The sequence below is a fragment of the Paramacrobiotus metropolitanus genome, unplaced genomic scaffold (assembly GCF_019649055.1).
Source record: "Paramacrobiotus metropolitanus isolate TYO unplaced genomic scaffold, Prichtersi_v1.0 Parri_scaffold0000206, whole genome shotgun sequence".
NCBI lineage: Eukaryota > Metazoa > Tardigrada > Eutardigrada > Parachela > Macrobiotidae > Paramacrobiotus > Paramacrobiotus metropolitanus.
Window position 1 is genome coordinate 44,019 of NW_026570426.1, and position 11,369 is coordinate 55,387.

At 42.6% G+C, this 11,369-nt stretch overlaps 2 protein-coding genes across 2 annotated transcripts; one reads left to right on the plus strand and one right to left on the minus strand.

The window, feature by feature from the left end:
- Positions 1-247: 247 nt before the first annotated feature.
- Positions 248-7,141, plus strand: LOC129600958 (repulsive guidance molecule B-like). Its single transcript, XM_055499646.1, has 5 exons — positions 248-661; positions 1,665-1,820; positions 3,746-4,063; positions 4,743-5,167; positions 6,651-7,141. Exons 1-5 carry the CDS (start codon positions 532-534, stop codon positions 6,960-6,962), a joined length of 1,341 nt encoding a protein of 446 aa, XP_055355621.1. The 5' UTR covers positions 248-531; the 3' UTR covers positions 6,963-7,141.
- A 511-nt stretch (positions 7,142-7,652) lies between these two features.
- On the minus strand, positions 7,653-9,307 carry LOC129600960 (uncharacterized). Its single transcript, XM_055499648.1, has 2 exons — positions 9,154-9,307; positions 7,653-8,718 (listed from the first exon to the last, which is right to left on the minus strand). Exons 1-2 carry the CDS (start codon positions 9,283-9,285, stop codon positions 7,909-7,911), a joined length of 942 nt encoding a protein of 313 aa, XP_055355623.1. The 5' UTR covers positions 9,286-9,307; the 3' UTR covers positions 7,653-7,908.
- Between the last annotated feature and the right edge of the window lie 2,062 nt (positions 9,308-11,369).

Genomic DNA, 11,369 nt, shown 5'->3' on the forward strand with positions numbered 1-11,369 from the left:
CAGCGTGCCGTAGCGGTCTGTCTTGCGTTGAGTGACCGCAGTGACCAGTGCGCTGCACCTGCCTATTCCGCACAAGAGAGCAGACCGAGACCGAAGCGCAGCGCAGACCAAGCCGGATTTGGCATTGTCAGCGGCTATTTTTATCAGTCTGCCTGCACCCTTCACCGGCCGCGTCGTCACTCTGTCTGCGGCCGTGTCATACAGCACACAGTGAACACACACAGCCGCTGCACTTGTGCCTTCTCTCGCTTCTACAACCAGAACGGTGCACGTGCTTCGGCATTCTGATCAACTGCATTCTGAAGGCGATAAGAAGCCACAGCGCAACGGCGGTTCCACAAAATTAACCACATTTGCAATATTGCTCGAGTAACGCTTCTCCATTGCAACGCTGGATTAACTGCACGTTTTTCCATTGGATTTCTTCTGGGTCAACAGTCGCGAGTAGCGGGAACGATGGCGGATTAAGTGTATATTTCTGTCGTGGGCGCATCTGAATCATCGGATCACTGGTTGACGCGGCTGGGTAAAATGCCAGGAGTTCCCCGCGGGAATCTCCAGACAACGGCCGCCACGGGACGCTATCCCTGCTGTAATCTGGCCCGTGCGTTGGCGCTGGTGTATGTCGTCACCGCGGTGTTGTTTGTCGCGCAAGTTACAGGTATTTAACATTTCTACGATTTTGCAATGGTGAAAATTTACTTGTACACCGTTTAAATTTTTCGCATTAATTTATTTTAATTTAATTTGCAATCAGAGCAGGTAACCCATTCCCGGCTCGGTTGACAATCTAGCATGGGATTTTAAACCTGGCTGAACTGAACAACAGAGTTAAAGTACCTCAAGTCCTAGAATTACAGTATTATTCTCATTAAAATTAGAAAAAAATACTTTAACTTAATGTTATACTAAAAAGCATTACTAAAAAATTAGCGTATCTTAATTTCGTAAATAAAAAAATAAAAACCTATGAAGTTCACAAATACTGTTGTTCTAATAATATACAGTACATATACGAGTACTCGTATATCGCTTGTAAATTGTACAGAAACTGCAGAAAATTTTATAATTTCGCTTTTTTCAAAAAGTACGTTATTGGGAATTTACTTACTACTTTTCTGTTAGTCAGTAGCATTGACAATGTGCAAGAGAATTTGTGGTGACATTAGTCTGCATTTTTTGCCAGCAAATGGCTAAGTTTAAACCGTTTGACATGATAATGGGCAAGCTTTAAAGTGCAGATAAAAATTTATCAGCGACATAAATCACATGAAGCATCTGTAACGGTAAACAGGAAGTTGGATAGCGTGTCACGTTCAAAGGCATTTAAAAGAGAATTACTCGTGCCAGGGCAGCGAAAATGCACTGCATGTTCCCTGGATTGCAAACAATACGTCAGCCGCTGATCCATAACGTAGCACATATAGAAATCAATCCCGAATTATTTTTTAAATATCTCAAAATTATTAATTGTTCTGTAGAATAATAAAACTAATTTTTGTCTTTATATTATTTGCGTTGGTGTATATTTTTATTTCTTTTGGGAAAGCATAGTGCCAATAATGCCATAGAGCTGCTATGAAAACATAGAAAATACTGTTGTAAGAGAAGGTTGCGAAGGAAGACTAAATAATGCTGATTTTGTGGGGTTTTTGTGTGTGCAGCGTTGTGCAGTTGGGAAGAGTGCCGGGAGCTGGAGGAGAACGGGCCGATTGACGAGGCCGACCTGTGGCTGGACAACGCGGCCGTCGCGCTGGAGCTCTGCCAGGCGCTGGACAGCCACGCCAACTGTCTCAAGGGCTCCGCCAGAAAATGCCGCGGTAAGCTGGGGAAGCATTGCGTGTCCTACCCCATTAATTCTTATATTTGCAAGGCGTCTGTTTTACCAACGCATTATTTTATTAAAAAAATGAACATTATAAAAAAAAGCTGAACATTAATGTGCTGAATGAACACACACACATAACTTTTTAGCATCAACTTTTTTCGGCAAACAAATGCCGGATTCAGCTTTTTCGTCACCGAATTACTTTTAGTAGCACTTCCCTAATTAGAGTCGTTCTAGTGTGTCCAGTGGCACGCGTCATCTTCACCTCATTTAAAAAAATCACACCGTACTTTGCGGTTGCTTTATTCGGCTGGCTGTTTCGAAAACGGCTCGGTTTACATACTTAGCAGATTCATTAATCGGGCGGCACACAGAACAAGCTGGCAAAAATACGACTATTTTCCGGTACGTTTCGAAATATAATAATTTCTACCAAAATTCACGCAGCTAATAAAATTGTTGTTAAAAAAACGTTGTGGCTTTTTATGTGAAATTTTGAAGAGTGTTTTTGCCTGCCTTTTTTATGAGTGTTTCGAGGCTTGAGGATTGAGTCTAGTTTCGAGGATTGAGTATGTTCGTAGAAAATGTCAAAAGTTATGAGAATCATTGGCATCATACACACCACGAATAACAAGATAAAAAGCAGATTTTGGAGAGAAGGAAAAAGGGGCAGAAAGGGAGAGAGAGAAAGCAGTAAAAGCCATAAAAGCGGCGCTGATGCGGCGTGAACCGGTTTCCCAGGGCGAAGAGAAAGAGAGGGACAATAACGCTGCCCGACGGCCGATTGCCGGCAAACAATTACACAGGTGTGAAATGTCCCTCGTCTCTCTCTCGCCCGGCGCGCTCTATCACCATGCAATGCATGCATCGCAGCGATATCCTTTCTTTCTATCGGAGCGCCGTGTATCGCGCTAATTAATCACAATTAATTCATTAGATCTCCGTGTTGATTCGGCCGCACGGGATATTTGTTCCCGCAGCGATGGCGGAAAATAATTTATTTGTTCCTGCGAATGTTTGCACATCCATTGACAGGTTACGGCTATTCAACGCCCCGTCGCGTAATGCGCGGTTCAGGGTAAACATTTGCGCGGAAACCGCGCTATTGATGCCGGTTAGAAAATAGAGCACATTCCGCTGTCAAAAGCGAGATTAATGGAATTTAATTCAGGGCAGTGCGGAGCACGCTGGAATGCTGTTGAAGAAACAAAAGATTTTTGGCGTCTTTATGGGTCATTTGAAAGCGGTTAGGGGTGTTTGTTCTTAAGCAGGGAAAATATGTTTTCCATGCATTACGATCGGATTAATAAATATTGGAACGTTTTGTATTGGTTCTCGGTCAAACCTGAGATTTATTAGCAATTTGCTCTTTTGTTGATTTTCTTTGTAGATCACCTGACACTTATTCTTTGAATTCCACTTAAAATAATTGTTAGGTTTTAATTCATAACAGCCCAAAGTTAATAATAATAATTTATTGGTTTAAGGAATCACACTAAATATTCCTTCGTAAAATATTTTTGCCCGTTTGTTAGATGTGGTTTTCATGCTAATCCGGGTGTGAGTATACCGGAAATCGCAGTTTGTTTAATTTGGAAAACGCGTTTCCGTCGTCGCTGCAACTTCTGCAATTATAATAATTTAGCAAAAATACTACAGTAATTAATATTGGATGATTCGGATTTTAACTTTATTGATAGGCCAATTAAGATTATTGGAAATATTTAACCAGTGAATAAAGCTTTAATAACCGTACATTAACTGAGCACTACAACAAAATTCATCACAACAACACTTCCTCTCTGCTGTCCTTCCTCGTTGTATTTGGATAGATAACCGCTGTCTAAAAAACTCTGTTGCCCGCCACTTTCTCTAAAAAAACTCTCTAAAGAGTTCTATTTTAATTTTTTTATTTAGGAAATCTCCACTATTATTCGTACGTGAAGGGCTTGTCGCGGGTGATGGAGCGGAAGAACTGCTCGGCGCTGCTGGCCGCCGATGCCGACTCGCCCCTGTCCCCCTCTAACCAGGAGCGGGCGGTCGGCCTGCGAGCGGAGACCACAACGCCGCCCATCGCCATCCCCGCCTTCCACGGCTGCCACACCATGAATTTGCTGGATAACGTGGCCTACTGCGCGCTCTTCGGAGATCCCCATTTAGTCACCAACGAAGGCCGCTTTCAGACGTGCCGGATTTACGGAGCGTACCCGCTCATTGAAAACCGGCATCTAGCAAGTATGAACCAAAATAATTCGAAATAAAAAAACATGAACTAATTTCGTCTCCAGCTGACCGGAAAATCATTTCGATTTTCGCCATCAGTACTCCTTTAATTTAAAAATTTGAAGCACTAAATGGAAAAAACTTTTTAGATTATTTTCCTGGCAGGGATGAAGAGGTTACTTACTTTACCAGTGAAATGAAAATAACAGTAAACCTGCGTAATATTGTATGATTTTAAAAGTTGAAAATGAAGAAATTCAGGTTAACCGCTAGTAGCCACTAGCCAGTACCAACTCGGCAACTCGTACAAAAAATCCACAAAATGGCTTCCCTTATTAAAAAGTACTAGTACATTATTGACTAAAATTTAGGAAAACGGAATAAAATAATCCGTTCACAGTAAATAAAAAATTGTTTACTTGGAAAACGATCCAAAAATTATTTGAAATAAACTGTTAGTTATTTGAATTATGCACTTATTTGAAAAAAGCTGTTGACAGGAAAAATCTAAGAACTGACATAAATGATTCGCAAAGAATAATTTACAAAAATTACTTGGCAAAACATATCTTTCACAAGTCAATTTCGCCAAAATTAATTGACCGTAAATTCTGCAAAACTTTTTTTTCAAAAATTAATCTTTCAAGAAAATTAATTTACAATAAACTGACCGGTGTGTTGCGCGTTGCAGTCCAAGTGAGCAGCCAGCCGGTGGGCCGGTCCTCCTCCCTCAGCCCGGTGACCTCCATCTCGCGCATCACCATCATCATCAAGGCCTCCGAGTGCTCGGAGGAGCGCAAGACCTACGAGGCCAGCGTGGCCTCATTGCCGTCCTTCTTCACGGACGCCACCTCCGACAGCGACTCCAGCAAGATCCTGCCGCACGTGCCCGACCACCACGTGGAGCTGCGCGTCCTCCACCTCAAGACCATCATCTTCATCCGCCGGGTGGGCGACTACTTGTCCGTGGCGGTGCGGCTGCCGGCGTCGCTGCTGACCGAGGAGTCGGCGGTGCCGTACCAGCTGTGCTCGGGGGGGTGTCCCTTCGGGGAGGAGCTGCAGCGGGGCCGGGCACTGGGTGGGCAGCCGCTAAGGGCTGTGCAGGAAGCTGAAGAGGTAATTGTTATACCCATGGCTAAGCGCTGACATAAACGTCCATCTATAGATCCATAAATCGCTACGTCTTTCTTTCGAGACAATTAACGCCTAATTTGAGATTAATGTTTTGCAGTGATTAAAAATTTCACAAAAATAATTTTGAATGTTAATGCGCCATAAGTGGTTCGGAAAAATGTTCGAGTAGTCTGAGATTCAAAAACATTTGTGAAATTTGATACTGTGACATTGTAGAAAATCTTATGAAGATCAACAACAGTAGGACGTTGGCTATTTTTTGATTTTCTGAATTTAAAGTACAGTACTGAAGAAATTAAATGCTTATTTGAAGCGAAATTATAGTTAATTATAATTATGCTTTTAATTTGTTTTGTCATTGATCAGTTTTTATGTACACATGTAATGGCGTACTTATGTTAAGCACTATCTCCATGTTATTTGGGAAATTCTGTATTTGATTGTATTTACTGAGCGAGGCTTGCTTCCTACATATTTCCAATAAACAATAAATATATCGATTTTAGTTTTTATTAAAATTTTATGTCTTCTTTGGAAAGATCTTCCTAATCAACAGACATTTGATTATACTAAAAGCAAGCCGGCACAGGGCCCTTACAGTATTTTACCAATTTGTTTATTGTTTTCAAAAGTTTTTTGCTGAATTTCCGAACTGCCATGCGATCCATAAAATATGAGATATTTGTACATAACAAACTACTCGTATTTGTAGATAAGTAGATAACAGACTACCGTGTATCAAACTACAAAGTGTTAAGCGAAAATTTATCGATTTATCAGTATTTCCATTAAACTATCAAATTTACGAGTTGCCAAAATACCATGATCGTTAAAATGTTTTAAAAGTATGAACTGAACTTCGGGTTTGAAACAAGCGAAACACGGTTTATATTTTTATTCATGGAAAGCTGTTTATTTGAGCTCGGTACTCGCTCGCTGACAGTCGCTGTCATATACCGCTTATTTGAAGGTCTATCGCAAATCTGCAAATTAAGCGTGTGTTATGCGCCGTGCGCAGTTTTTTGAGAGAATAACTTTTAAGTGGCCAATCAGCATGGTCAGACATTTAGTAACTTATTTTTGTACAACATTTTTATGCACTTTCAGTCATGCCCATATAGCGGCCAAAAAGGTCAAATTAAATCTCACCATAATAAAAATTATCAATTATCGGGAGTTCGGTACCTGTATATTTTAAGGTCGCTGTAATTGTATTGCATAGAATGACGATATATTACAAATTTACAATTTGAAGATAAAAATCAGTTAAACACATTTATCAGTAATGTTTTATTTATTTATTTAAATGGTATTTTAGTACCTGTGCAGACTATACAAAAATAATAAAATTACCAATTTCATTGTAATGAGAGCCTAAGAAACATAATATTTTGTAGCAATAGTGTCTGGTTAGAATTGTGAAATTTTTGGATATTGTACTAACTTTCCTGACGAATTGCGTTAGGTGTGCCGGATGCAAAATATGAGCGGGCCGTTCCTGGAGGCCTGCCTATTCGACATGGCGGTGACGGGGGACGTGAACAGCGTCATCAGCGCCAAGGAGGCGCAGGCCGACTGGGAGCGCCTGGCGCCGGTGGACAGCCGGACGCCCGGGGGCGGGGGCGGGGGTAGCAGCGCCGGCTGGGCCAGCGACGACGCCGCGGTCGCCGGCCGCGCGCTGGCCGCCCTCAATGACGCCGGGACGCTGCACGCCACGGGCTGGCGGCTCCTTCTTGTCCTACTCTTCACCAAACTATTCACCCGCGACAGGCGATAGTGCGGGCTTTTCTGTACAAAACACTAATGGAGATTTTTATTTTTTGTTCCTTGTTGACGTCGTTCTACTGGGTATGGAAATTGGCGGAATATTTCTGTTGAGAGATCTGTTGGCGGTTTATGCGTACAGATAGTACATTGGGGGCTATTAGAAAACAGTATTAAAAATCATTTTACTTTCAAGACAAAAAGTACAATATGTTGATAGCCATATAAAATAAATCAAGGGAAAATTAACGCAGTTATCAAATCACAGTAATTTATTGATTGTTATTGTACTCAACTGACATATGTTAGAAAACCGGCGGGAAATCATTTTGGCTTTTAAACAACGATACGAACTCCGTTGATTCCCAAGTACATTGTAGCGTGAGAAATTAATTTATATCATTTGAGTCAATTTCGAAGTACTGAATTTTGCAGTAGCTAGTCTAAAAAGAAAGAATGTTTTTTTGATGACGATACAAATTGGTGAATTTTTTTTCGAGTAGCAAAGCCCGTAAATGGGCATTTCAAAGGAGAAAATTAGTGAGCTAAATCACTGATATGATTTAAAGGTTTTTAATTATCGATTTTTATTTGATTTTTTTATTTAGATTTATGACGCTGCCAACTTTACTCAAAGTCAAAGATAATAAAGTAATATCATTTAAAGAATTTCTTGACTGCGTAGTACTGTTTAAAAGCAGTATTAAATTCGCGTTTTAATATCTTTCAAGCGCCGACACAATATCCTTTGATTCCCTTAAATTGTGGGAAAAGGACCGCGCATTCACCATCCGGCAGTTTTGAAAATTTTTTCGTATAAAAAGATAGAAGCGTTTAGAATCAGTGCAGAATCAAAATAGTGATTTGCCGGTATACGCGCCGTTCACATTCATTTTTCGAGCAATTCGCATCGACAGATCAGTTGTTACACACTTCTCTGCGGTTTCGTACATGGCAGTCTAGTTATAGCATCCGTTCTCAAGGGGCGCTTCCCCGGGCACAAACAGCGCCAGGATCTTGACGTACATCTTATAGCGGTTATGCGGCTGCTCGTTCCAGCTGCCGTTGCACTCCAGTCCTCCGTTAATGGCCTTGACGGTGGCGCCGAACTTCCCCTCGGCTACGCCCGGCTGGCCGTGCACCCGCGACGCCCAGAACCAGAAGGCGGTGTCCCAGGCGATCTGGTCGTTCTTGGCCACCTGCTCGGGATTGCGCGCCAACCGGTCATCCCCGTACAGCGCCATGGACGCGTCCTTGTAGTTGTACACATGGCTCAACATAATATACCCGCGTCCGTGGAAGTTCTTGCCGGGATACGCCGGGTCCGTCGACACGATGGGCACGTACTCCTCCTTGGCGCGCAGCCCGTCCGACTCGTGGAGGATGTTGGCCAGGAACATGGCCAGCTCGCGTTTCGTGGTGATCTTGCCGTTGAAGGCGCGTTTGTTGATGTTCTCGTACTGCTCGTCCGAGGGCGCGGGGTAGCCGTTGGCGGTCACTGCCTGCCGGAACTGCTCCTTGGTGATCAGGTAGCCGGCGGAGGTGCCGCTGGAGGGGGCTTTGGTGGTGGCGGCCGGGGCAGGTTTTCTTGGGGTGGTGGTGGGTTTGGGTGGGGCGGTGGTCTTGCCGCCCGCAGGGGCGCCACCGGAGCCTTTCACGCAGAAGCCGAAGGCGTTAGCGCGTAAATCACATGTCAAGCCGGTGCTGCAGCACGGGATGTTGTTTGAGCAGCCTTCGCCTTCGGTCTGGCACGCGCGGACCACCGCGATCTGCAGTTACAGTAAAGTACTTTCACTACTTGTACTCGTAACAATTTAAGTGGTACATAATAAGAATGATTCTTATATTTTTTACAATTGTAATTACAAAAAATCTCTGGCCCATTTTATTAAAGCGCTCAATGTAAAAAAAATCAATGTAAAGATTAAGCGCTTCATTTCGTTAAAATAACAAAGTTATAATTAAATTAAAATGAGCGAATATATGTAAATACACAAACAATTCAGCATCAGTTGATGAACACTGCAAAAAACACAAATACAGATAGCAGCGTCTTCTGAAATTAGGCTACGTGTTGCATCGCTCATTTACGTTTTTCGAGTAAAATGGTTTTCGGTAAATCTCAGTCGATAATTTTATGTATCCGCAATCGCCTATGAGCGTTAGTATCGGCTTTTGATAATAATAGCAAAAAGCAAACTAACCAAACATCCGGCCAGGATAGAATACGATAAGATACCCATGTTGCGCTGTATGTATCCGAACCGGGAATAACTGGATAAAGTATTTCGAACGCCTATTCCGAATGGTCGACTGACGAAACGCCGCAGTCTCATCGTTTTGCTTATGTATCAAGTGTCTGGTCGGTCGTTCACGCCAGACAGGCTCGACGACCACAAACGCTGCATTGGCGGTTTTCCCACTGACAACTTTCCCATTTCAACACGTTCTTCATTCAAAAAGTGTTGAATATTCAAAATCAATGTAGCCACTTGCTTAACGAGTACCCTGTTTTGGGTATGCACTTGGGAAATGCTGGGCATGCGGTCTTACTTGACGGTCACGCGTTTGCATCGGCGAATATCTTCTGAAGAAGTCATTAGGTTTTGGCAAAACGGTGACTGTAGCCAGACTGCCCATCCAGATGACTCACGTAACCACGCCCTTATTTAGAGTCGAAAAACACTATATATAAAAATAAAACTAGTAAATCAGCTGGCGCATGTGCAGAATCGCAACCAATAACGATCGGTTTTGACAGACAGAAACAGAAACCTAAAACTGTGCACGTCATTTACCACAACGGCGTGATTCACTAGACTGGATATAAGGCATACGAGTACAGAGTACACTATACAGACTGTACATAAAATAATTTATGAAGAACTCATGGGTCGATATAATATTGTGGGCACTACAAAAAAATTAAATAGAATTAGCGGTGCTAATTCCGGTTAAGACAGCGGAGAAGGATGAAAGGCGGATTGGAGAGATGTGGTTGGGTGCTGGTGGGGCGCTTGGGCAGGGGTCAGTTGTAGCACTGTATGTTATGTATGTAGTTGTGCGATTGATGTAGCTGTGTGCTGTGTCTGAAAGTTAGTCTGTGGTTGGTCGAATTGTGTTTGGGAATTTCTTCCCACCCACCCTCCCTTTTCCTTATGGAAGGGGGGTTGTTTTGGAAGTGTGTACTTAATGGATCCGCTGTGACGGTTACCTTTTGTGGAGATGACCTATTGGATCCGCTGCGTCGGTTACATATGTCATCGATACTACGCGCTAACCCCCAAACTACCATTAAAGTCATTGCTGAGGTGTTCGCGGAGTCTGTCTTAAGGGAAGTGGCCCGGTACATGGTACCAAATTCGTGTACATGCACGAAATCTTTCACTTTCGCGCACTCCCAAATCCTTTTTTCTCTTGTTTTATGACAATCTGTAGTCAAATGATTTGTATACACAGGCCTGAAAACCGTTTGCGCGCGCAACATCCGGTTCGCGAATTATGGCTGTTAGAAAATTCCAAAAAGTTTAAATGCATTCAGGTGTACCAAAAATCTCATTATGGACCGATCTCTTTCAGATTTTGCACGTAAATGCACATAGCCACGAAGAACGTTTTTACACCGATCCACTGTTCTAGCATGTTCTTCAAATTTTAAAATGAATTTCAAAAATTTTAAAATTTGAAAAAAATCGTGGAAGTTTGGATCGGTGTAAAAACGATCTTCATGGCCATGTGCATTTACATGCAAAATTTGAAGGAGATCGGTCCATAATGAGACTTTTGGTACACCTGAAAGCATTTAAACTTTTGGGAATTTTCTTACAGCCATAACTCCCGAACCGGATGTATCGCGCACAAACGGTTTTCACACCAGTGTATACAAATGATCTGGCTACAGAATGCCACAAAACGAAACAAAAATGTGTTTGGGAGTGCGCGAGAATGAAAGTTTGCGTGCATGTACACGAATTTGGGTACCATGTACCGGGCCACTTCCCTTAATGCATTGTTATTGTAATATGGAATACCAAGCTTATTACTGACTTGTCAGTGATTTTTATCCCATACGGTCGGGGTCACGGCAATTCGCTACTCTGCCATTTTCCAGTTTATCAGCTGTCTCGATTAGGCGTATACTGTATCAGTATCTTTCCGTTCTCTTGTCACAGCTTTCCCGGTTCCCATAACCGTCGCTACCGTTGAGCTGTCACAACGATCCTTCGGAGGCGGAACATGATCGGTAATTGTGATGGTGTTTTTTGAGACAGTCGCTTGCTCGTTTCAGCGGCTCGTACCGTTACTAGAAGAAGAAAAAGGAGAGACTGCGGCAGCGAAAAGTCGGTGTAACTCATTTTTTCGTTTGATTTTCGATGATTAAGAAACCGGGAAATCAGACAGTCGCAGCGACGTCAGTTGA

Excerpts from the sequence above, each read along its gene's own strand:
- LOC129600958 (XM_055499646.1), top strand. The coding sequence starts at position 532 with ATGCCAGGAGTTCCCCGCGGGAATCTCCAGACAACGGCCGCCACGGGA. Across the intron at positions 662-1,664 it reads GTTTGTCGCGCAAGTTACAG|CGTTGTGCAGTTGGGAAGAG; the intron begins GTATTTAACATT and ends TTGTGTGTGCAG. Across the intron at positions 5,168-6,650 it reads CTGTGCAGGAAGCTGAAGAG|GTGTGCCGGATGCAAAATAT; the intron begins GTAATTGTTATA and ends GAATTGCGTTAG.
- LOC129600960 (XM_055499648.1), bottom strand. The coding sequence starts at position 9,285 with ATGAGACTGCGGCGTTTCGTCAGTCGACCATTCGGAATAGGCGTTCGA. Across the intron at positions 8,719-9,153 it reads CTATCCTGGCCGGATGTTTG|ATCGCGGTGGTCCGCGCGTG; the intron begins GTTAGTTTGCTT and ends CTGTAACTGCAG.